The sequence below is a fragment of the Anas platyrhynchos genome, chromosome 15 (assembly GCF_047663525.1).
Source record: "Anas platyrhynchos isolate ZD024472 breed Pekin duck chromosome 15, IASCAAS_PekinDuck_T2T, whole genome shotgun sequence".
Taxonomy (NCBI): Eukaryota; Metazoa; Chordata; class Aves; order Anseriformes; family Anatidae; genus Anas; species Anas platyrhynchos.
In genome coordinates this window covers 14,541,904-14,567,167 of record NC_092601.1, presented here as the reverse complement: position 1 = coordinate 14,567,167, position 25,264 = coordinate 14,541,904, and the positions used below count along the sequence as shown (strand labels likewise).

At 51.1% G+C, this 25,264-nt stretch overlaps 1 protein-coding gene across 4 annotated transcripts; it reads left to right on the top strand.

Moving 5' to 3' along the window:
* The first annotated feature begins 767 nt into the window (after positions 1–767).
* MICALL2 (MICAL like 2) lies at positions 768–24,673 on the top strand. Of its 4 annotated transcripts, none has more exons than XM_072024073.1 (18): positions 783–1,085; positions 5,773–6,217; positions 7,611–7,659; positions 10,840–10,981; positions 12,696–12,856; positions 13,529–13,650; positions 14,021–14,689; positions 14,907–15,082; positions 15,928–16,003; positions 16,324–16,439; positions 16,966–17,118; positions 19,845–19,900; positions 20,412–20,535; positions 21,133–21,223; positions 21,550–21,623; positions 21,923–22,037; positions 22,985–23,031; positions 23,117–24,673. In XM_072024073.1, exons 4-18 carry the CDS (start codon positions 10,897–10,899, stop codon positions 23,200–23,202), a joined length of 2,151 nt encoding a protein of 716 aa, XP_071880174.1. In that variant the 5' UTR covers positions 783–1,085; positions 5,773–6,217; positions 7,611–7,659; positions 10,840–10,896; the 3' UTR covers positions 23,203–24,673. The 4 variants fall into 4 exon arrangements, with proteins under 4 accessions (XP_005020144.3, XP_071880174.1, XP_071880173.1 ...); XM_072024072.1 differs by having other exon boundaries at positions 797–1,085; positions 6,072–6,217; XM_072024074.1 differs by lacking the exon at positions 783–1,085 and having other exon boundaries at positions 5,778–5,862; positions 6,072–6,217.
* Positions 24,674–25,264: the final 591 nt, after the last annotated feature.

The window sequence follows — 25,264 nt, the reverse complement described above, 5'->3', positions numbered from 1 at the left end:
CTGGGGCAGGTCCATGGCTGACGGACTGATTTTTGGCTCCTCACCAAGCTACCCTGCTCCTACCTCTCTGCAGGGAAAGCAGCCTAAGTTCATCCACCCCCAGCTCTCCGTGTGCTCTCCTTGCACTTGTTGGATTTTGCTCTTTCGAGGGCTCAGTTCACCAAGGGCTTGGCACAGCGGAGGTGGCTTTGAGTGACCGTCTCCGGAGTTTTTTTGGCTGCCTGACCCCTAACACGCTGCTTTCCTCAGCCTTGGGTTGTTTCACATGGCTGTCAGCAGCTGTACTTTGTCCTTGCTTGTATTTTGCCCTCACGCTGGGGACGCACAAGGTTGCCTCGCATCTCCTCAGCACCTCTCCGAGGTGAGCTGCAAAAACGGGGAAGCCGGAGCCTCGAGCGTGGGTCTTCCCCTGTGGCCTCCAGCCTGAGGAAAGGCTGCAGAAACCCAGCCTGTCTGCCCCTCAGTAGGGAGAGGCAAACCTGCTTGCTGACTTTGCACGGAGATAAATTTCCCTTGTGTTTGTGTGGAACCCCCATCTTTGTGTGAGGGGGTCGCGGGGCTCCCCTCAGCCGCTGTGGAGCAGGCGGCCGCCCCGCTACCACACACCCACGACGCCAACTTGCGGCGTGAGAGGCATTTTTCGTCGAAAACCCACCTTTTCCTGCCCCTTTCGCCACCCCGCACACCACCAAGCGCGCCCCGCGGGCCCGCCTGAGGGCGGCCGTGAGGGGCCGCCGCCGCCCGCCCCTTTCCCCGCCTCCGAGCCGGCCCCGCTGCCGCCCACAGGGCCGGCAGCCTCCTTCTCTGCCTCCTTCCCTCTCTCCCTGCTTCCCTCCTTCCCTCCCGGCTCGGCTTGACGGAGCTGAGGGCTCCTGGTGGCCCTCACCGATCCCCCCCGGGGCGTTCATCGCCACCTCCGCCCCCCCTCCCCGTGCCCGCACCATGGCGGCCATCCAGAACCTGCAGCTGTGGTGCAAGCAGCAGTGCGAGGGCTACCGCGATGTCAGCATCACCAACATGACCACCTCGTTCCGCGACGGCCTGGCCTTCTGCGCCATCCTGCACCGCCACCGCCCCGACCTCATGTGAGTACCTTGGGCGTCGAGGCCGGCACATGGGCAGCCCGCTTGGTGAAGCCGGGACCCGCCATTTGGGCACTCCACGGGTGCTTGCCCAAGGGAAAAGGGACAAAAAGTTGACCGAAAGGGACCCGTCTCATTGTCTTGTCCCGTTGTCTTGTCCCGTTGTCTTGTCCCCTTGTCTTGTCCCATTGTCTTCTCCTCAGGAGATGCTCGGTCCTCGTGTGAGCTCTGCTAGCGCCAGCGAAGGTCTCTGAGCAGAGCTCTGCCCTCACTGCTTTTTCCTTTTTTCCCCTTTTTCTCCTTCTTCGGGGAGCTGTGGCTGAAAGATAAACACTTAAAATATGTCCTTTTCTGTTGCAAAACAAGTTCAGGCACTGTTTTGGGAAATGTTTCCTTCTTCGCTGTTTGTGTTTGTTTAGGCTTGGCTTTCCCCGCGCAGCCAAACTGCAATTCCGTGGGTTATTAGTTAAGAAGCGAGCGCTGTTTGAATTAAATACAAAAGACAAGTGGGCAGTTTTCTGGAGGAGCTGTGCAGAAGAGGAATTGTGTCTTCCCCCAGCCCACTCGCAGGGCCCTGGGAGTAGGGCAGGCGCCCTCATCGCAGGGAGCCCCTTGTTGGTGCCTGGTGGCTGCTGCATTCCTGCGACTGACTTGTTTGCACGTCCAGAGCTCCGTCCGTGGGAGGCACAGTGTTTTCCAGTCCTTGCTGGTTTCTTTGCTGTTGTCCTGTGGGTTTTGACCCGTCTCTGACCAAATGTAACCTCTGGGTATGTAAATCGCCAAAGGAAACTAAAAAAAGAAAAAAACACCACAAACTATATATATTAAAAAAAACTAGGGAGTTTCTCAAGGTAAGGGAGCAGCACAAAGATCACCCAGGAGTATTGATTTAAGCATGAGGTCACTCCCAGCCAGACGTGGAGGACCGGGGTGCGTTTTCTGTGCTGTGGTTTCCCTGCTGTTTCCTGAATTCTGCCTTTCCGACTCCCAGCACAGCCTACCGCATGCGTCTGTGTGCAGAGATCTCTTTTGCAGGTGTCTTGCTTCTGGTGGAAGCCTGAGAAGATAACCTTTTGCTCTCTCTCCTCTCAGTTGGTTTGAAACTTTGAAGCGGTCAGAGCAGCCTTGTGCAGCAGGAGGTCGTGCAGGAACTTCAGGCGCGCCCTTTCTGATGTCCCCTCCTTGCTGGTGCTTTGGCAGTCACCATGGTGTTGCAGTGTATGGCTTCCTGACCTGCTGTCGCTTCCATGTGACTCCAGATATTCCCTTTCCTTCCTTTCATTCACAGTCCCAGAAGTACTGAAATACCAGGACAGAAAGGTTGGTGTGTCTGGGAGGTGCTCGTGGATGGCTGGGACCACTTCCTGGCCATTGCCAGCCCATCCAGAGCATGAGAGTGAGCAGGGGCTCATAAACTCCTTTAAGTGAGTTTAGTGAGTCGTTTATAATCCTTGAACCATGCATCACGAGTTATGGATAGACATATCTTAAGTAAATACTCCTGTGCTGCAGAGAGGAAGCAATCATTGTGGCGTCTCTCTGCTCCCACCGAATTCCTCTTCTGATGGAAATCCTGCCTGACTTTATGCAGAACCTTACAGAAACTCTTTCTGACTTGGACCAGCTCAGCACGACTGCCTGAAGGTTAAGGAAAAGCATTTATCTGTGACCTCCCTCCTTGCTGTCAGTGGTATAATACAGGAAAATACCAGCTGCGCTGGGCAAAGTCCTGCTGGAAGCAAATTATACTTTCAAGTAGTTGGTGTCCAGGGCTGCCTGATGTCACGTGTACCTCAGCTCCTGGGGCTGAATACTTGTGCAAATTCCCTGTGAATGTACAAAAATCCTTTTTGCATTTCAGGAGCTACTGACAGGAAAGGGTGACTGGGTGCACGTGTGGCTGTGACTCCTGCTTCTCAGGGGCTTGACATGATTTATCCTGAGCTCCTCCCCTGGCTTCTAGCAAAGATCCTAGCTGAAGATTAAAAGTATCATACAGAAAGTAAAACTAGAATACGATAATTGGTGTTTGGAGAAGCCGGTGTGTTTGCTGAAACGCTTGTGTGTAAATCACTTGCAGAACACGATTCAGTCACTGCAGAAGAGTTTTGCAACAGCATGTTTTCCTTCGTGGTTTACATTCTTGGGCTGAGGAGTACATCGTATGGAGAGGGGATTTTTCCTTGGAGGAGCCTGAGAAATTCTCAGGAAAACTTCGAGCAATTACAAGAGCTGGTAATAATCATGTGCTTCTCTCGAGAGTTACATGGGTCGGAGGACAGGCTGGTGCAGTTTCTTGCTCCTTCTCGTTTTCTTGCCAAAAACCATATGGGGAACGTGATAACTCCTCTCAAACTTGCCTGATGTCAGCTTGTATGTTATCAGTGAACAGGGCAGGCTGTGTAAAATTAGAAACGCATTTCCAGCTCACTTCCCACTCACCCGAGGATGCGCAGACAGGCTGGGTTCTGGGGGCGTGGAGGCACACAGTGAATTACCATGGAAATTCATTTCTTTCATCACAGCTGAAACATGTTTGGTACCCAGCCCCAGCCAGGCACGGGCACATCATCAGGCAGATCTGAGCCCATTTTCTGGGATGAGAGCAGAGCCCTGAAGTTCCTCGTGTCAGAGAATGTGAAGCCTTGCAGCGGTGTGATGTGGGCTCTGCCCTGCAGCTGCTGGCTGTGACGGTGCTGCCGGTGTGAGCTGCAGCCGGGGGTTTCGTAGTCTCAGTCTGATGCGCGGGTTAGAAGCAGCAGGGAGCCGTGCATGCTCACTCCGATATTAATGCCAGATGTCGAGGAAAGTTTTTGATTCAGCTCCTTCTCTTCGTCCTGGATCCTGCTTTCCCAGCCTGCTGGCGGGTTTTTAGCAGCATTCTGGGAAGGGACCGCTTGTGAAATCCCCCTTGGCAGCCGTGCGCCGCTGGGACACGCGCGTTTGGTGGCCGGCGCTGAGCAGCTGCGTGCACCCGTTCCTCCAGCCCTGTTCTCGGGGTTGCTGTCAGCTCAGCCAGACGGGACGAGGCCGGGAGCCTCTAACGTGGACAGGGAGAGCTGCCCGTGCTTTCCTTCTCCTCAGCAGAGAGCTGGGGCGAAGCAGAGCTGCCGCCTGCTCGGCCTCTGCGGGGTTGCGGTTTGCGTGCCAGGCGGGTGGCCCTGGGGTCAGGGAGCCTCATCTGTTATTACTCGTCCTCAGCCTCATCTTTTATTAGTTGCAGCCCGCCAGTGGGTTGAGAGGAATGCGGAGCAGGCATTGCGGAGAGGAGGAGGGGTGCGTGGGGTGCATCTTCCACCTGGGGTTCCCAGCCCCGTCCCAGGTGGTTTGCACCTCCAGATTGAGCACCGCTGGAAGATCCCATTCCCAGCACAGCACTCTGAGCTCAAACGCTCTGTTTGAGGTCTGTATGCAGGCAAAAGGTGCTTTGCTCTCTTCCAGTGATCCTTGTGACCGCACAGACCTCCTTGTCTCCAGGGGACATACCACAGAAGTGCCTACAGACAGGAGGGTGTCTGGAACCCTCACAGCCCGTGGTCTCTGAGACTTTTTTACCTCCATCTGCTCCGAGGTCAGGTTTCCAGCTGAGTTAGCGCCTGCAGCAGCAGCAGCAGAGAGGGAAGCACGTGTGCCTGCAAAGGAGCCTGGTGTGCTGGGAGCTCTGGGTCTGTGCAGCTGGAGCAGTGGGTGGTCACGGAGATTTCTGGGCACGGCAAATGCTCGGCCGCTTTTGGCTAAGAGAAGGACTTTCTGCAGAGCTAAAAACTTCACTTCTATTCCTTTGCTAGCAAACTCCATTCTGATTTGTTTCCAGCTCTGGAAGCGCTCTCTTGGGTGAGATTTATGTTTCTCACCTCTTCCAATTAATTCAGTTGCCTGTGTTTTCTCAGCGGAGAACTCCTACTTCTCCATTTAGTATTAGCTTTGCTTTCTTAGGATTACATTGGTCCAGAGAGCTTTGATATTCCAAGATAGGAGATGTACCAGCTTTCAAAAGAAATACTGTATGTAAACTGCTCACCTGGCTAGCTGGGCAAGCAGCGATGCTGAGAGGGCAGGGAGCTCCTGAAATGACCGAGTGAGCTGGCTGTTTGCACTCTCCCCGGGGACCAGAAGGGGATTTCAGATATTCACCTCCAGAGACGCAGCTTTTGTGTCTGTTCCGTGCCACACGAGTGGGAAGCTGTACAGATGATACCACAGCAAACAGCACACAGCAAGGTGGGAGTAAGAGGCGCAGGCTGACAATAAATAGGTCACTCCGGGGTTACTGAGGCTGGCACGGATCTGCTGCAGCCACCTCCTGCATCTGCGTTTTGATGTGCTACTGCAGAGCAAAGCCTGGACTCATGGCGTTGTGTTTCCATCACTCAGACTGGTTTCACTGGGCTCCCCGTGTGAGTGGGCACTGCTCCTGCTGTTCCCTGCTCCCCTCAGTGCTGTGTTACTGCTCTGCATGGCCGAGGAAGCCGGAGCTCCCCTGGTCTCCTGCAGGTGTTTTCCTGCGCTCAGGATGTCCGCAGAGGCGGGACCGGCAGTGAGGCAGAGGGCTGCAACCACCTCCTTCAGCTGCCTCTTAAAAGAGATGGTTTTCTTGCCTGACACAAAACAGGATGATTACATCTGTTGTTCCACTGAAACTTTTTGTCCTGTAGTTATTTTCACTGCTCTTTCTAACCCATTGTCTCAGGGAAGGGAAGTGCCTGGGCAGGAGCACCGCTCGGAGAACAACCTCTGCGAGTCCCTTCAGACTGCGCAGGAAAGGGGCTAAGATTTAAAGGTGGGATGTGCCTTGGCTTGATGTGCTTCGCGTGGGGAGTTTGACCTTTGGGTCTTTGCGGTTGCTTCCTCTTCATTCTCTCGTTATCCAGCACAGCAGCCACAGATGTGGGAGATGGGAGGCAGCCCAGGCTGCGGCGTGGTGGACAGCCCCGGCTTTGGGTGCCTTTCTTATTTGCAATGCAACGCTCTACTTTCTCTGCAAAGCAGACAAAGGACCCGGCTTGCTCCTTGCTCTTACCAGTCATGGAAAAAGTTCCCCTGCTGCGGTGCGGATCATGTTTGTCTCATGAATAGATCACCGTGAGCCTGCTTTGCCCTGGCTCTCACACCGCTACCCTCGCTCCTTTTAAAAGGTGAGGCCAACGGGGGTAAAGCTGCATTGGATATAAAGGTGCTACCTACAAAAACACAGTGTTGGTGGTGTAGCCTTTTTTGTTTGCCAGTGAGAGTTTCCTTGCTGATAAAAGCCTTTCACTGAGCTTCGTGCCAAGAAGCACAAGGATTGTAAAGTGAAACTGGATTATCAGCGAGGAGCTGACCCTGCGTGCTTGCCTGGGCAGGAAGAAGTGGTGCTGGAGAGCGAGGCTGGCAGCCAGCAGCCAGTTTCGTGTTCCCATGTTAGCAAGTGATGGTCAGTTTCAAACAGGCTGGTGGCGAAGGTTTCCTCAGCAAGGCACACGCTCTGTGTGTGGGAAAAGCACGCTGTACTGGGGCTCTGCTTCCAGTGGCACAGACTCACTCTCCCCTGTGCTTTCCTGCTTGTCCTTCCAGCTCCCAATTTCTGTGTTCCCAGCCCAGCCCTATGCAGAGGTGGCATTTGGGCTGGATCAGAGAAGGGAGAGCAAATCTGGGGAGTGGAGAGCAAATCTGGAGAGGGGAGGAGGGAAGTGATGTCCAGGGACAACAGAAAATGAAGAAGGGTTGTTGACTTTGGCTTGTAACTGCAAGCAGTAATTGTCTCTTCCTTTTCAGTTATTGGTTTAGATTACAAATCAAAAGTGACAGCCCCAGGGAAAGGAGAACGAGATTTTTAAAGGCAACTTCAGTGTTATCAGTCACGGAATTGTGTTGTGGGCAAAGGTGTTTCTCATGCAGACTCTCGGTCCTGGTTTTGTACAGCTGTGCTAGAGAAGGAAAGAGGTTTTGAAACCAGAACTGGTAGAAGCAGAAGCATCTGAGATCATCTCTTCGTGGAGATGACTTGGAGGAAGGGCAGAGATGGATGTGTCTGCTAGGAAAATGTTTCCAGGGAAAGCATGTTGCAAGTCTGGCTGGCAGCCATGGGTTTCTCCTCTCAGGGTGGGAGAGAAGCGAGGCTTTTTGGAGGAAAAAATAACAAAAACAACAATAACAAAAAACCCACAAGTCAGAATTTGCTCCTGGCTGTCTCAGCAAAGCCCCTGAACCTGCACGAGTTGTTTTGGCATCGGCATCTCCTGTCCGTGGGAGGCTGCGGAAGGCAGCCCTGCGGGGCTGGACGTGCCAGAAATGCGTTGTGCTGCCCGTGGGCAGATGGCTGTGCCTGCTGGGCCTCCTGGCCGCTCCTGTCCCAGGAGGAGCAGCAGCTCTGCGGCTGTCTGGAGGCTCAGACGGGATCTGCCAGGCTGCTCCCTCTGGAAAGGCAGGGAGGGAGGAGATGCTCTGTCCCCCAGACCAGCGGGGCTTAGGGAGGTTTGAGAAGCTGGAAGCGAAGCAGGTTGCTCAACGACACCAGCCTGAGTTTTTTCTCTTCTTTCTGTGTTTCAGAAACTTCAACTCCCTCAGTAAAGAAAACGTGTATGAGAACAACAAGTTGGTAAGTGGCTTTTGATGTTTTCTTTTGGTCTAGTCCATGGCCCGGCACCTTGCTTGTGTGTTTTACCAGCAGAAACCCTGCAGGTGCAGTGACCTGGCAGTGCCTTATTCAGATCCTTTGGCTTATTCTGCATGGATCCAACCTGCTCATTTAAACAGTAACGTCCAGGCTCGCTGGTGGCTTGAAAGCACCCTCAGCCTGCTCACATTTCTCCACGGGCTGCATAGTGATGCCTGTCCTTAGTGTGTCCAGTTCCCTTTGGAACTGACCGTGTCACCGTCTCTGCTGTGTACAGCTCTGCTCACTCTGCCAGCTCTTGTCTAACAGAGCCACGACTCCCATGTGCTTCCTGCATCTCTGCTCACCCTACATAGCCCATCACCACCTCTGAATGAAAGGTACTTTGGAAGTGCTTGCTCATCTCAAAGTGGACTTAGAATCCTCCAGGAGAGCTAAAAGCTGGGATCCTGTGTGTTCCTCACCTCCGTGTGCTCCCTAATTTCTGCTGCCCTGGGGCAGTGCCATCTCCCCGAACCTGGGCTGTGCTATATGAGCAATCACTCGGGCTGCGGGGTTCAGCCCTGTGTGTTTCCCTCTTGCAGGTGAGATTCAGGCTGAGTGTTTTTGCCTGGGAGCTTTGGTATTTGGCAGGCACGAGGGCCTCTGCCGTGGATGGTCGTCCTGGCCGGAGTGCTGTGAAGTCCCGAGTGCTGCTTCTTCCCCATGTCTGGCTAACGGTGTCTGTTCTGCTGGCAGCTTTGTTTTTCTCTGGGAAATGAGCTGTACAACTGACCTCCAGTGCTTTTCCTAATGAAAAGCTTCTTTGTGCCTCTCATAAAAACGGTTGCTCCACTCTCCTGTGTCAGCCTGTGTTTCCCTCCCTCCCTTTCCTCTGTTTTTTAGTTCATCCTTTATTTTGCTTTCTGTTCCTTACTGCATCTGTTCTCGGTGCCCTTTTACTGCTGCTATCCCGCTATCCTGGCTCTGCCGTTGGTGGGATTGTCCCCTCCATCTCCCCGTGGCACTGGGTTCCTGGGCTGGGCTCCTTCCTCGGACTGCTCTCCATCAGTTTTCTTCCTCTGGCTGCTCTCGGGATACAAGTGGTCTGATTTCTTCCAGTGCTGCTCCTCTGCTATTGTTCAGGCCCTCCTTTGTGCCTCACTATTCAGTAACTTCTTTTCAGAGGCTGTGTTACTCAACAAAAAAAATCTTGTCCAGGCTGCGACTTGCCACATGAGGTCTTTTTGCCAAGAAAGAATGTGTCACTCCTCAAGTGCCAAAAAGAAAAAGAAGGGGGAAAAAAAGGAGAAATTGCTGTTGGTGTCTTTTTTTTGTTTTGTTTTGTTAAAGATTTCAAAATATGTATAAATAAGAGAAAGGTTTCTAGAGACCTTGCATCCAGTTTCTTCAGTGCTAATGTGTGGTGGCCTGGTGTAGTGGGTACAGTAGTGAAAAGCTGTGCCTGGCCTGCTCAGATGTCCTCAGACCTCTTTGCCTCCTCCGTGCAGCGTTCACAAAACGGGAGCAGCAGTGCTTACCTCCTTTGTAAATCCTTGGAGCTGCACCAAATATCACGTCACTTCTTTAAAGGCCAGCCTGGGCAGGCAGGGAGGGCAAAGCAACTGGGCCAGGTGAGGCAGTGGGCTTGTTCACCTCCAGGAAGAGCAGCTCCCAGGAGCACGAGGACACAGAAGGCACAGGGGACAGACACCACATCCTCATGCTGCCCTTCGCATTGCTCACCTCGTCCTGGCCAAACTGGCTGTGTGCACGGAGCACCCTCCTTGTGGTGGTCCAGGCAGCTCCTCACGCTTGTTGTGTGCCTGTTGCACAGGTCTGACCAACAGCACCGTGTAGCAGGAGGTGGCACGGCTCTGGCAATGCCCAGCAAGAAAACCCCGCTGGTCAGACAAGTCGTGCAGCCAGCGGGATGGGGAACATGCCAAAAAAACATATTAAGTATGAGGTTACACGACAGGCAGGTGCCAGGCTGGGCTGGCAGCCGGGTGGTGCCGCCGGAGGTAACTGGCTGAGCGCGTGCGTAATGTCAGCTCGGTTACATTTTTACTGGGATACCCAGTGGAAAAAAAATGGTAATTATCTTGCTAAAACACAGTGGCTGTTTGTTTCTTCTAAGCAGGAATAGGGAGCTTGTACACCAGCCCTGTTGTGTGTCTGCGCCAGAGGTCAGATGCGGAGGGTTTTAATGTGTGCAAGTCTTTCTTTAACCATTTAACTGTGGGATTCAGCAGGAGCCTTCCTGGTGTCTCTGCTCCTTGAGGTGCTGTTGTCCTTTGCTCTGCTGACATTTCAAAAGGGGTGCTCCAAAGGGGGAAGGAAAGGATTTTCCCATAAGTGAGGAAGGGAGAGGGATGGAGAAAGTCCCTAGCAGAAGTCCTGTGGTGAGTCGAGCAAAGGAAAAGTTGTTTTAGGGATGTTGCTTTTTTCTCTTGTCCTCTTGTGTAGTGTCAAAACAAAACAGCTCTCCTGTCCTTTACCTGGCTTTGATCCTGCAGTGTCAGAGCAAAGGGGTATATTTGCCCCAAACACATGTTACGTGAGCATGGAAATGGTTAAGCTGGGAGTTAGGTATCAGAAATTCTTCAGCGTTATTCCTCTATTCCTGCTTTCTAGCCTGGGAGGAATGCTTTCCTTCTCAGCCCAAGATTTCCCCTTTTTCAGACGGGGAAGAGCAGGCAGTAGGCAGGCAGCGTTAACATTTGCACAGCTCTCGGAGCTAGAAGGCTGCCTGCAAACACCTCCCGGCACACCGTTAGCTGGGGAGAGCTCCTGGTTGGGCTGGCAGCCTGCACGCCAGCCCGGGCTGCCACAGACCCTTCTGCCAGGCCTTCTCTCCGCAGCTGTGCGCATCCAGTTAGAGGCAGGCTCGAGGAAGAGCAGGGGAAACCCAGGTGAGTTCCCGTGCACTGAGCTCCGGCCAGCTTGCCAGGCCAGATTTTTGGCTCCCTGCCTGAGTTTTTCAAGGCGGTGGCTGGAAGCCACGACTCTGTTGGTTCCTGCAAGGGCTGGACGATGTCGGAGTTAAACTGGTGCAGCTGTTCCCCAGTAGAATTAGTATCTGAGTGGGGCTGTTTGCGGTGCAGTTTCTCCTGATGCGGAGCGGCTCTGCTGCCTGGGCTGGACGAGACCCCTCATTTTTTTGTTTTCTTCCTTCCCCAGGCATTCCGAGTGGCATCAGAGGAGCTGGGAATCCCAGCCTTGCTGGATGCAGAGGATATGGTTGCTCTGAGGGTACCAGACAGGCTGAGCATCATCACCTACGTTTCCCAGTATTATAACTATTTCCACGGACGGTCTCCAAGTAAGTGCCACGTTCCCTGGAGGGGTGGCCAAGATTGGGCCTCAATTTTCTGCTTTTTCTGGCCTAGCTTGGAAAGGTAAAATAGACTTCATGGAGGCCTTTTGGTGCCAAAACTATTTCAGTGGGGGATCTGACCTCTGCACTTACTGCAGCAGCACCAGTGCTTTAGGAAGGGCACAAGGGCTGTGCTTCATCTTTAAAGTGCCTTAGAATTTAAAATATAATCTAAAATTTATCATGGCCCAGCCAGATAGGAGCACAGAAGGTTCACTTCTGTGGTCTACACTTCAGCTTTCCTTTCTTGGGTGCCTCCATCCCTGCCCCAGTCCTTGCCACACCAGAGGGCTGCCTTTAATATCTGAATTCTTCCCCCTCCTCCACCTCTTCACTCATTTAGCTATGCTTTCTCTTTCCCTCCACAACCTCTTCCCTCCCCCACTTTGGTTTTTTATTTATTTATTTCTTGTTTTAAAACCCTGCTGAAACAAATTCGATCATGTTTGTGCCAAGTGGTGGGAATCTGGGTCAGTTTGGGGTCTTTCCTCCCCCCTCCCCAGCTTCTCGCCTACCACATCATCAAGCACGGCACATTTTTATACTCTAGTGTCCCACAAAATGCTTTGGTCGCATTCCTGTTGCTGGGGTGAATGTGTGTGTCTGAAAATGAGTCCAGCCAGGAATGTGCCCTCTGACTCCAAGCGGACTCCTAATACTATCGCCGTGCCCTTTGAATGGGCTCCAGCAGGACCATGAAATAAGCAGGACACAGAAGGCCAGAGAGGGCGAGCAGCCAATATTTTATTGAGGTCAAGATTTTACAGAAGAGTAGAGCCGAAGCTGTGCTGGGCTTTGGGAGCTCGATATCCGAACTAGCAGGCAGCCTGAGTCTGAAGTGTTTGCTGAGTCTGGTGTCACCATTCCACTGGTCTCTTGTGGTAAAAGAGCCCTGGGTGTTGACTTGGACAGCTGAGAGAAGACCGCTAGGAGCTGGGCTTCCTCTCTGCTCCTATCCTGCTCAGATATCCCCTGTATTTACTCAGAAGGGTATAATCTCTTTTCAGATGGGTGGTCATTTAGTTGGTTGCTCTTGAAACAAAGCTACGGCTCAGATAACTGCTGAGTTCCCAGAAGGAGTGCAGAGATGTTCAGAATAGAAAGTGACACAAAAATAACATTTCTGCGAGACAGATGAGGAGTCCTGTCTGTCGCAGTTGTACATAAAGCCTTCTTTCCCTGGGAAGTCTACCTCCATTTCCCAGGACAAAGGGCACTCATGCTGGGCTCTTGACTGAAGGTGGTGGTTCTCTTTTCTCAACTTGCTGTGAATTTAGAGAGGTTATCTTTCATCTGCAATGGAGGGAGGATTGGGCATTTTCAGGCTTTTTGTGGTGATTCTCATTTTCTTCACACCATCTATGTTCTGTATTTTTCCACTTTTTCATTCCCTTCTGGGGAATTTCCCTGAGAAGAAAAAAAAAAAAAACACAGCAGTTTCAGCTGCCAGCTGATTCCTGCATATGTTGGTGAAACTCGCTTGTTGCCTCTTTCCCCTTGCTCCACTACAGAACTGCTTGTGAAGGAAGCCTGAGTCTCCTTGTATGCTTTGCAGGTTATCCATCAGGCACCTCTGGATCTTCTTGTGTTGTAAATAGCTCCTAAGCCTGTGAATTTTCCTTATGCTCCCTTAGAATCTGCCCTTTTTCCTTTCTTCCAGTTGGAGGCATGGCTGGAATCAAGCGTCCTTCCTCTGAACCTCAGGAGCAGCCTGTTGGGAAGAAGGTGGTTTCAGAGCCTCCCAAGCCGGCATCTCCAAAACTGCCTCCTGCACACCCACCAGCCAAAGCTAAGCCCAAAGAAACCTCCCCGGTCACCACAGTAAGAAATGGGTTTGGGGCTGTTCTTTATACCTTTAATCTGTTCGGTGAGCTAGGGAGCATTGTGTTAGTTCAAGGCTGCTAGTGCTGGGGCCTCAGTCTCTCAACTTTCTGTTTATTGCTTCGGATTTAATCCAGAGGTCTGGTTGCTGCACAGATTAAGATGGGAGTCACTGGGAAGCCATCAGCCAGCTGGGATTCATCTAGGGGTGAACAGGCCATGGGTGTCTCAGGACATGGCTATGTTGTTCCTAGCCAGTAGATCTTGGGGATGGAGATTTCTAACAGAAGAGTTTTTGTATTTGATAGAAAACACGGATTAATTTCTTGGAAACATTTTCATAGCGGAACAGGGATGAAAACAGGGTGGAAGAAGGGAAGCTCCTCTTTCACTGGGGTAATTAGCTCACAAGCTAATTCAATTCAGAGACCTTTGAACTTCAATTTCCCACATGCAGGCAAACACCCTGGCCTTCTGGCCTTGTGGAATTAGGTCCCCCTTACACTATCCTGTTTCACTTTGTGTAAACTAGGGGTCAGCCACAGCAAGTATTTCCTGCGTATCCCTTCCCTGTCCTAGCAACTGGCTGTGCATGTCAAATGCTTATCTGGGAGATTCTTAAGCTGTGCACAGGCCACAGTGCTGCCTGCTCACCACTGCTTCTTCCCACAGAAAGGGGTCCTGGCAGAGAGTGGGAATATCCGCAGCAGCAGCTGTGGTATCTGCGGGAACCACGTCCACCTGGTGCAGCGCCACTTGGTTGATGGGAAGCTCTACCACAGGAACTGCTTCAGGTACAGCTCTCTGAAAGGGGGGGCACAAACCTTTGGGTCCCAGGGGCAGTCTGGGACTGGAGAGAGAGGTGGGAAGCATTCAAGTTGTTGGAGGATATTTCTGACGGAGTGGAGGCAGCCAGTCTCTTGACCTGTGCATAAGGGAAACTCTTTGCACAGGTCTGTTTTCATCCGTGCCTTTCCTACCCCAGGCCATACAGTTAGCAGTTCCTGTTCTGGTGCCTAACGAAATGCACACGGGGTCTGCTCACTGCCAGTGTGGTACCTTCACCCTCCCCGCGTTGGCAGTGGAATTGTGCCTGCGCTCTCAGCTGTGTGTCAAGGGCCCCAGAGCTCTAGAGGACGTGTTCTGAGACTTCTTTATCCACAGGTGCAGGCAGTGTTGGAACGTGCTTCTTCCTGGAAGCTACAGAGCTGGGCCTGAGCCCGGTACGTTCATCTGTAACAGCCACCAACAGCCAGACAGTGTCCAGATCTCTGGACTCCGCAGCACTGGGAACAAACCTGAGAGCAGCCCAGCCCCTGCCACTGTCAGGCCATTCCAGAAAGCAGCAGAACCCAAGAAACTGGAGCAGGTGTTGAAGAAACCGAGCCAGGAAGGCTTCGCTAATTCAAACACGCCATCTGTTTCATCTTCTGGAAGCTCTGGCTTCAGAAGTCTAAATACTCCATGGTCTTCTTCAGCTGTAAATAAATCAGATGACTGCAAAGGTACCCCGCTGGGAAATAAAACAGAGCATCGTGAAGGTACCCCATCAGATCCACTTCGGACAACCTCAAAAACAAAAACACAGCAAGCCCGAGAAAATTTTTTTCAATCTTTAGACTCCTTCAGCAATAAAACCTCTGACACTACAAAACATGTCCCTTCTCACAGCCCTGGTACAATTACCTCTGGCAGAACTGAAGCTGCAGCCAGTCCAGAGAATGCTGAGAAGGATCAGGCACGTAACCATATTATGCAGGCTCTGGCTGGGTCAAAAATCTCTCCAAGCAGGCCAGGAAGACTCAGTTTCACTGGCTCCTCAGCATCCAGCAGGTAGGTGCTATTTCCCTTTCCCTCTTTATTCCCAGGATGACTTTGGCATAACTTGGAGAAGTCTCTGCATCTTTCTTCTTTTTCCCTGACTGATGTTTCTGATGGGATTTAAAGACAGAGTAACTCATTCAAATCTTTGGAACACCATTCAGTATAAAGCTCCATCCTTTGCAAAAGGACAGACTTTCAAAACTCATTAGATTGTTCTTTTTTGCAGTGGCAACTTTTCTCCCGCCAGTTCTCAATGGCAGAGTCCAGCTCCAAAAGCACAGTCCAGCAAAACAGGGTACACAGCACCGAAACAGGAGAAGATCACAGAGCCTCTGCCCAAGAGTCAGACTGCCAGCAAACCTGTTGACTCTGTGCACAAGCCGGAGTCAAAAAACCTCAAAGGTGAGGATGACTGGTGTGTATACAGCTCTGCCTGGACACAGCGTGACAACTTTATACCCTTCTCTTGGGCCAGCACAACGAATATGTCAGTGGGTCACATACTTCCTATCTGTACCGCTACGTATGTGTTTTCTGGGTTCTGGGAATCAACACACTTCCATTTGTCCTTGTGCAACTGCTGCCTGTAGCAGGGCGAGTTTTTCATCTCTGAGGATCTCCAGGTATTTGAAGTTGTAGTAGCTGTCATCAAGCGTTGTGATCATGATGGATTTCAGAGGTTTAAGTACACTCTCCCAGGCTGGAGACCTTGTCATAACTTCAGGATGATTTTGTGGCTACAACTGGGGCTTACCCAGCCTTCTCGTCTATTTTGAACCGAACTTCCTCCCCAGTGACTGTCCAGTGGGCTCGGGTCTGATGTTCTGAGAGTTCTTAGTCTCAACCACTTTATCTGGGGGGCTGAGAACAGTATCTGTGTGGAGTTTGTTGTGAGCTTGCTGGTCTTTTTGTCTCCCCTCTCCTCCCCCATCCTTTGCTCTCTAAGATTTAAGCTGTTTTTCTTGTATTGCTGTCAAATATGTCTTTGTTTCCATTGTGACTGTGTTTCTGTAGCTGCACAAGTTTTAAAACATTTGAGTTGAAAGGGGCAAAATGCCACCAAGGTTATTCAGTACCTACTGTATGTGAATCTGCCCATGTTAAACTTGTTGAGTTGGTGCTGGCTTGCTGCAGTAACATGATGGCATCTACCTCTGTGCATGGCTTCTCTCTTCCTCCTGAGACACAAATCTGGTTTGTGTCTTTCTATTGGATCTGATGTTATCTTTCTACGTCCCTTCTTTTAGCAACCATTAATGCTGGTGAAGACAAGTCTGAGAGCCCAACAGAGTGGAGATCTCGGTTGAAGCCTGTGGCCAACAAGTAAGTTTTTTTTTCAAGCAAGTGGGTCTTCATGATAAGTGAGTGGGGATGTCCATGTCTGCAGCTGTGTTTGTTGCTGCAAGTCTGTGTGCGTGTTGGAGGGAAGAGCTCTTATGTTTCAATGCTTCTGTTTTCAACTATTTGAAGGAAAAGTCAAAGGCTTTCATTTCTGGGAAGGGAGAGCACATTTCAAATCATTGAACTCTGATTAGAAGTGTGACCATCATGGCTGGAGATCGCGGCCCAGGATGTCCAGAGCTCTTTCTGTGGACCAGTCTGCTAGAGGGATGGTTTCCTACCTTTGTCTTTCTTCTTTGCAGAGACCAAGGTGGCTCTAAGAAGCCTACTGATAACTCTCAGGTGGGAACAGGGAGCCCAGCACAGAAGGAGACAAGGCCAAGTCCGTTAGTTGTGCCATCAGCAAAGCAGGACTCCGGTATGAAGGATATAAGCTTTGCCTTCATTTTGCTGGTCAGGCAGGGGGCAGGCATTAGTGCTGCAAGGCACAGAGTGAGGAACATGCTGGTGGAGATGGTGCCGCCTTTGCAGGGATTCTTGCTCTCCCTAACCCTGCTTTGGCCCTGCAGTGCCTTTATTTGGAGAGCTGTCATTCCCCAAGGAGAGGGACTTGGTCCTCACAGTGTGTCCCTCTTCTGTAAGACAGCTAGCAAGATTTCACTTGCTCTCTCTTGCACAAATAAGTATTGCTGAGAAATCTTGATGACGGTTCCTGACCTTTCCTTCTTCTCCTCCACCCTTCTCTCATACTGTGGCCTTGTGACTGGTGGTTTCTCTCCATTTTCTTCAGACTCATGCCCCTCAGTGTCATCAAGAGAGGAGTACTAGGACTAGAAATGAAGGCAGCTAGTGATGAATGCCAGAGTCTCTGGGCAATACAGGGATTTTTGTGGGACGAGGCTTGAAATTTCTTACACAAGACCTGTCTGTGCTTCTTAATTCAGCTTCATCTGGTGGAGTCGTTAAGAAGAAGTTGATCCCCAGCTCAGATCTTATCAGGAGCTGTCAGAATTCAAAGCAAGGCTGGGAAGACCATGGGGGTTCTGTCAAGAAGAATGAAGAGGGCAACCACCAGTTGAATCAAAACACTACCACATGTAAGATCTCTTCTGCCTGCTTAAAGCCACTCTCTCCTCTGCACTGTCAGGGATGACCTGAGTGGTCAGTGTGGGAGGCATGTCCCAGAGTTTTCTGTGCCTGTTGTCATGGGGGAAAAATTTGTGTCATTAATTTTTATTAACCATCTTGGGCTAACCAGGAGCCAGCCAGGCCAAAGAATTCAGTGGGAAGAGAAGAAATGAAAATATGGATTTTTCAGGGTCGCTGCTCTGTCATTCTTCAGACTCAAAGCTACGACGTGGACATCTCCTGATTTGAGGAATGGGAATCTAGCTGTTGCCTCTGTTCCTCTCCAGTTGAGTGGCTTTGGGAAATGAAAGGAATGCAGAGAATTGTCAGCAAGAGACTCCAGCTGGCGGAACACACTGTAGCTCCAGCCAAGGCTGCTGCTTCTTGGACATTCAAAGATGTCCCAGCCAGTTCTGACCAGTTTGTCCCTGCTCCTAGTCCAGTTTCTTACTCTTGTCTGTTCAACCTCGATGTCACTGTGTACCTCTTCTGTTTTGCCCAGTTGTCCTTCCTGCTTTCCCTCTTACATATCCTACCGCAATGAAATTTCATGGACCTAACCTGATGTTTGCTGCTGTTCTGTGTGCTCAGCTTGTTTGTTTTCCCCTTTCCTTACCCTGTCTGTCTCTGTCTTATCTGTTTGAACTAGAAGATCCTCAGAGCAGGGCTCAGCTCTGACTCTGATGTTTGTCTTGGAGCAAGTAGGATGGGCCCCCATGGCTTGGTGGTCTCATGCTTCATTTCTTAGCTGGCTCCAGCACTGTCCTTAGCCTTCAGGTCTGACAGCTGAGTAGCATTCAATCAGCAATTATGTTGTCTGTTTTAACAAACCTTTATTGCCATCTATTTCCCCAAACTTTCCATCTCATTTTTTCTCACACTCAGTCACGAGGCTCACCATTACCTCATTCCCCAGGAAGTGAGTTGTTAAGATAACGGAGGCTGGTTTTATATCTCTTTTTAAAGCTTAGTGATTGCTGGTGGGAGTGCCTCCTGTGGGCAACTTTCCCAGCAGTTTGCCCCCAGTTTTCACATATGCAAGCCTGGTATCTGAAAGGCTGCTTCCTTGCTGCTGTCTCTGGGCAGCCTGTGGATTAAGGACTGACTTGTTGCTCCTCTGTATAGGTTTCCACCTCAGCAGAGAGCCTCCATGAACAGTTATGCTGTGTGTGCTTCAAAGGACTGTAGATGATGAGCATTTTTGTAGATAATTAGTTTTATTTGGTATAGGTATTGTTTCCTGTTGAAAAAGGAGACTGTGTTTTTCTTGCCCCCTGTTCCATTTCCCATTTGCCTATCTTGTGTCTACGGAGACAGAACTTGAGGATATCAGGGGACACTAGAGTTTGAGCTGGTCAGCAGAGAGTGGTTTTGCTAGCTGTTGTCCTCCAGTGACCTGGTCTCATGGTCAGTGATGCAGCTTTCTGCCCTGCTTGGAGATGCTGCAGAGGGCACCCAGAAGGCGCTTGGAAATGCAGAGCTGAGCTGGGACAGGGAGGTGATGCTCAGGCTGCCCGTGCCAGGCCAGGTCCGTGTTGGAGGAGCCTTTAAGAGAAGAGTGAGTCGCAGGTAGCATACGGGGCAGCAAACCAGCTACATCCAGGGGGAAGAGTAACCTGATGGAGGCCAGCATTGCAGAGACAACACAGCTGATTACCAAATCCAGTACCCAGCATCTTTTGATCCTTTTACAGTCTTCTAGAAAGCCTGTTAGAACAAGGACTGGGCAATCTGAGAGATGTCCTTGAGCTCTTCCTTGAGTTTCTCATCAGCGAGTCAACACAGGAGCAAGAGATTCTCAGGGGGCTCCCTGGTCTGTCTGTCCTGTCTTTCTCCTTGTGTGTGCCAAGCCTGCATCACTGCTGCCTTTCTTACAGCTCTGCTCTTTTAATACTAGAGTCTTCCTTCCTATCACATCATCCACGTGTGCTTCTCTTCTCTCTCTGTGGTAATTATCCAGCCCAGCCCCTCGGGTATCCGAATACCTCACACTCTCCTGTAGTTATCCTTGCAGTGCAGGTGGGCAGAGGAAGCTGAGGCACAGTGGAACAAACACACATTGCTGAAGGATTGATTTTAATAGGTGTCCAGGGCTTAAATAATGCTGTGTAGCTGGGCCAAAGGGACTTCTCACCTAGGAAGTGTTTTGTGGAAGGAATTGAACCTTAGTTTCCTGAGGCCTATGCTAAGGTCCCCTGGACCATCTTTGTTTCATTGGTATTCACTGATTCTTCTTTGTACAAGAGCACTAGAGGGGAATTTTTAACTGAGACTTGATGTTTCTTGTGACAGTAACCCAATACTTCTGTTTTGCCCTTTGGAAGCTTAATAAGCAGTGCTTTTTGCCATGATAAATATCTTTGAGTCTTAACAAGATAATGAATGAACATAGAAACCGTTGTTCTCAGGTGCAAGCCCCCAAACCACACCACAGTTAGGAGACCGCCTGTGCCCTGAGGAGGCAAGCAGCTCCCTGTGGTCTGGGATTATCTGAGTGTCCAGCAGCAAGGAGTAAACCAGGCTGTAATGTCTCCCAAGGACGCAAATCTCACCTTAGTCTGGGCCTGCCAATGCGTGTGTATTGTCAGTGCCCTGTGCTGGGTGACACAGACTTGTGCTCTCAGTGGTGTAGGCACTGTCTCACAGCACAAAATTATTTACAGGTTGATGTGGGGTTTATTTTTTTCCCTTCTAGATAAATCTTCAGCTCTGATTAACATACAGAACTGTGAAGCAGTGTCCCCAACCAAGGTATGGCTGGAAAGCGGGTGTAATGGGCACAGACTGGGGTTGCTGGTTATTCTGCGGAAGTGTTTTCCCGGATACATCTCAGGTTATCTTATTTGGAAAGTTTACTTGAATTCTCAGGGAAGGGGTAAAAGGCTTTGGAGCAGAGGCAAAAAGGAGAGACTGCCATTCATCTCCTGGGCAAGGGGACAGTAGAGGCTGGAATGAGACAGAGCCATAGATAACAAAATCCTGGTGGACACAGTCTGCTCCAACAAAGGAGGGGGAATGTCTGTGGACTGACAAGTGTGGGTAGATATTATCACCCTAGTGAGTGTATCACAGCACTGTAACATTGCCATGGCCACCTCTCTGATGTGAACAGCCAGCTCTGCATCTCTGCTGACTTGGCCCTTCCAGGGCATGGCTCTAGAGTTGAGCTCCTGATGTCATTTCCCATTTCTGTTGGGGCTGTGCCTTCAGGAAGCAGTCTTAGGGCACTGAGATGTATTCATTCCTATGTTTGTTTTCCTAGCTGCACCCAGACTACATCCCTGAGGAGGAAATCCAGGAGAAGGTACGTGATATCGAGAAGCAGCTGGATGAGCTGGAATCGAAAGGAGTGGATCTGGAGAAGCAGCTGCGTGGCTGCGAGGGAGGTAAAGAAAACCAGGGGGCTCTGTTATTGTAGGAAGGTGTGAGGCTCGTGTCCTACCCCTGGGCATTCTTGGCTCTGTTTCTAGGAGCTCATAGTATGTGTGAGACACCAAGTTACCAAAGGTAGCTACTACAGCAAAATAAAGCCCTGGGAATTTGGAACCCACTCTGTGCTGTATCCTAACCTGTCGTTTGAGCAAGGTCTTGTGTTTATCTGGCTGAGGATCAGGGAGTTTTGGGAGTCAAAGGCTGCTATTTATCTGGTGGTTGAATCCCAAGGCAGACTGTCTGTCATGGCCAGCTCCGATTCCATGGGGATTAGTGGGTTCATTCAGAGTGGCGGAGCTGAGCCAGCCACATGGAAAATGAGCAGGGTGCCCTGTGATAGGGTATCTGTGAGCAGCTTTCTTCTGCAGGAAGGGGTCTGCTTCCTTTCCTTTGCATCTCAGAGTACCGAAGACAAGCTGTTTACACTTGAGATTGCTTATGGCTCATGCAAGTTATCCTGGGCTCTCCTTCAAGTGATAGTGTGTTTGAGCCAGGAAGAACCGAACTGATGCAGCTTTTGGAGGTGTTTTGCTCTTCTGTGGTCTTTGCAGATGAGTCTGAGGATGCCCTCATGGTGGATTGGTTCAAACTCATCCATGAGAAACAGCTGCTGCTGAGACAGGAATCGGAGCTGATGTACAAGTAAGTAGAACCAGAAATTCACCTGTCTGCCCACACACTTCATCTGTGAGCAGTAAGCAGTGAAGGAGGAAGTGTGGCAGCAACCAAAATAATTTGCCAGCTGGTGGGATGAGGGAGGGCTTGAGAAAGTCTGTGGGAGACCTGCCAGCATCCTGAGGTATTAGCTGGTGGGCCTTTGAGCACTGAATGGACAGATGAGCCCCTAAGGTCTGTGATGAGCTTGTGGTGAGGGAAACCTTGTAAATGTGAGCGGGGCAAAATTCTCAGAAAAATTCAGCCCTGGATCGTGGTGGGGCATAACTCATCACTTCTGTGGTCTCTTCCAGGATGAAACAGCAGAAGCTGGAGGAGCAGCAGTGGAACATTGAGATGGAGCTGCGACACCTCATGAACAAGCCAGGTGAGGACAAGCTACATCGAGATTTCTGCTGGTCCCTGGCTGTGCAGAGACCTACGCTCTGTGCACCAGCCCCAAGATGTCCTTCAGATGCTGTCTGCCTGCCAGGGATTATGGTTTCACTGGGAAACTCTCCTGACTCAGCTGCCAGGTGTTTTCTGAGGGACGTGAGATGTACCCGAGTGTGAGGATAATCAAATTCAGGCCTGTGAGAGGGACTTGCTTGAGCAGGGTGAAGGCAGTACCCCAGTGGGGAGGTACTGACCTGTAGCTGTGAGAGGGGCCTCTCTTGTCTTGTGCAGAGGAACTGAAGACACGCAGAGAGAGGGAGCGTGAGAAGGAACTGCTGGAGTCCTACCTGAACACAGTCAACGATCGGAATAATATCGTGGAGTGTCTGGATGAGGACAGAATCAGGTGAGGGCCTGCGGGTGGTAGGGGATAGGCCAACACAAGGGGTGGTTTGCATTGTACTTCTTCCACTGCCCAGGCTCTAGGGGTGGACAAATTGCTCTAATCCAGACTTCTGTTCCATGCAAGGTGGGTGGTGACCTGTCACCAACCATCTTGTCTTAAATGCTGCTGCTTTTGCTTCCTTGGCACCTGTTAAAAACTGAGATCAGGTCTGCAGCCATGTTCTGAGGATAATGACTATGAAAATGTATAAGGCAGGAGCAAGAAAGGGAGAAGCTGGAGATGGGGAGTTGGAGGCAGCATGTGAACCCTGGGAGGACTCTGGGAGCATGAAGCCACATGTCTGTTTGTCTGCTGCCGCAAAAGAACAGCCACAGCCATTGTGCTGAGAGCTGGATCTTCCCCAAGTTCAAAGGAAGACTGCTGCGTCAAGTAGTTGGATGTGTGCCTCTGGTTGCTGAGAGCAGCCTCCATTTCTTGCCCTCAGGGCAGCAACCCCACCTCGAAGGTTCCAGTAATGCCCAGGCTTTTGGCTCTGGCCTTGCCCAAGCCCTAGGGTGAATGATGTGAGCACCTCTGCAGCACCCGAGGCTACTGGTGTCTCAACTTTATTCGTCTCCTGGGGTGTGGCGTTGCCTCACAGCAGGGTAAACTCAGATGATTCATAGGCTAGCTGGGGAAAGGCTCTGCTGATGTAGCACTGGACTGCCATGATCTGGAAATCCCCACACAGGCCATTGCTTTAAAGGGGGCTGTAAAAGCTGATGTAATTTGCTAATGTCTAGGACTTTAACTGCTTTTCTCCCATACCCTTTTTGGGGTGTGCTGAGGGAATTCGTCACTTCTGACTGGGGGGAAGGACTGTAGCCTTGCCTTTTACATGTTTTGCAGTGTCTACCACCTTGTTGTGAAACAGAACAGTTTTCTAATGCCATGCTCTTCCATTACAGAGAGCAAGAGGAGGACCAGATGTTGGCAAACATGATCCAGAAGTTGGGTAAGGACCTTTTCTGTTGTTAGGGAGCAGCACTGAGTAGCAATGGGGCCATGGGTCTCAATCTTCTCTGCTCCCTCTCCTGCAGATGGATCTCTTGAGAACCAGGAGCCAGAGAAGAAGAAGAACAAGTTCCGTTTGTCCAAAATATGGAAGCAGAAAAATAAGAGTTAAACACAGGAGGGACGTTCCCAGGCCCAGTGGCACAGCGAGGGCTGTCAAAGGGATGTTCTTTCCTCACTGCTGCTTTCCTGGAGTTGTGCAGGACTGTGATGAGGCTTCTCTCCTCTCTGACATGAAGACTGCGGGTTTGCGGACCAAAGGGACAGTGCAAGTCCCCTCTAACTGGTGTGGGGTGAAACTTTCCCAGAAGACACCTTAAGACCATTTTCCTTCTTTGAATCTAGCTCAGAGCTGGCTTCAACTTTGTTGGCAGCTCGGGAGGGTAGAACTCAATTTGCACATCCACTGCTCAGGTGACTGCAGACCTGAATACAGTGGCATGGCACTGCATGGCACCCTGCAGTGCCCCCCTCATCTCCGCCAGGGCTGTGCCAAGGATGCTGAGCTGGTTTCTGACGGGGCAGTTCTTGTTCCCTCTGTGTGTGCTTTGGCACAGAGGGAGATGCTATGGGGCATTAGACAGATTGAGGGCCTCCTCCTTTTTACACCAGTGCAAGCTGTAGCTGCAGGCCCCACAGCCAGGGGAAGCAGAGAGCAGAAACACCTCCAGAAACCTCCTGTACTATGGGGTGGGATGCCCTAGACCCAGAGACATTTCAGCAATAATGCTCTGTTTCCAGACCTCTCTTTGAGAGCTGATGTAGGCTGTTTTCTCAAAGCCATGAGGGGTTACTCACTGCTTCATTCCCTCTGTGGGGGACATTTTTAGCTTCCTTATTTCCCTAACTGCACAATGAAGCAGGGTCTTTGTTGCCTGTGGCCCACCATACTGAAGACAAACAAAAGTCTTCTTTTAACAGCCTGATGCTAACTGGGAGCAGAAAGGGATAACTGAGTTTGTCTCACCACCAGTTTTCTTTGTGGGACGAACATTCATCTCCTGCGTCTCTGCCCCTGGACAGCCAGCGCCCTCAGGGTTTGCCATGGTTCAGCCTGGGACCAGGACAGTGGAAGCAGGACAGGATAGGTGCTGGCATGCAGGCAGTGAGTTTTTCCCCTCCATCAGTCCAGAGTGAGTGCAGCCAGGCAGCTGCCCTGGGTGGCAATATCCTCTCATCCCAGTCAACCTTGGCATCAGTGATAGACACAGTCAGGGAAAGATCAGAATAATCCCTGTTGCCTCTAGCACTGGTAAATGTGGGCTCCCTGCACTTCCTTCCTCCCTCCACACCAGAGTACTCGGAGATTTCTCCAGGTCCTGTTCTCCAGCAGGGCCTGGGATGTTGCTGGGGGGAGGTTTGCTGCCCGCTGTGCCCCGTGGCAGAGTGGAGGCGATGCGTGCCTTACCCACGAGGTGGCAGTGGGACTCTCCGGCCGAGGCAGCCCACCCAGGGCACCGCAGGGGTGAGCTCAGTGAGGTACCAAGTGCCCGAGGGGTTTCCTGGTGCCCACGGTATGCCATGTGTATGGGACACCGTGTACCTGTGTATGTTTTTGTACAATAAAGAGTTGCTGGTGCAAGTCTCAGGCTCCCAGATTGAGTTTAGGCGTGGGTTACGGGGTGTGGGCTGTCCTGCTTGCTGTGAGCACTCACAGTCCCCTGCAGACAAGGGTGACCCTAGGTGGTAGCAGGGGATGCAGGGGAGGGCTGCCCCTGCTTTGCACGCCCATAATGCAGGAACTTCCCCATCCAGAGCTTGCAGACCAGCCACAGGTCCTGGGACAGCAGCAGAGCCAAGGGGTTTCTCCATGATTTTCCTGTGTTAAACTCCCCCTGGCTCTCAGACGGGTAAGTGCATTTTATTTTCTCCCTCGCTGCTTTAGCATCACATGCATCCAAAGGAAGATGAGCCGGGCTTGGGGAACATGCTGACCACCAGGCTCTGGTGTGCTGTGCCTTGATGTCCTGGTCTGCTTTTTGGGAAACTTCCTTTCCTGTTGGTGTGTCAACCAGGACTGTCGTTATTGCTAGGCTTTTATCTTTTCAGGCTCAGATTCACCAGCCCCAGGAAATTTAGTCTGTATGAGTTTGGAGGTGGCAGAATCATCCAAACTTATCCAAGCCTTCCCTCTCCAGGAAATACAGGGCAGTTGAATCATCACCTATCTTGAA

What these genes read in the sequence shown, in the direction of transcription:
- MICALL2 (XM_005020087.5), top strand. Translation starts at nt 943, where the DNA reads ATGGCGGCCATCCAGAACCTGCAGCTGTGGTGCAAGCAGCAGTGCGAG. An exon ending in TACCACAGGAACTGCTTCAG is followed by an intron (nt 13,651 to 14,020) that starts GTACAGCTCTCT and finishes CTTTATCCACAG; the next exon opens with GTGCAGGCAGTGTTGGAACG. An exon ending in GGCTCCTCAGCATCCAGCAG is followed by an intron (nt 14,690 to 14,906) that starts GTAGGTGCTATT and finishes TCTTTTTTGCAG; the next exon opens with TGGCAACTTTTCTCCCGCCA.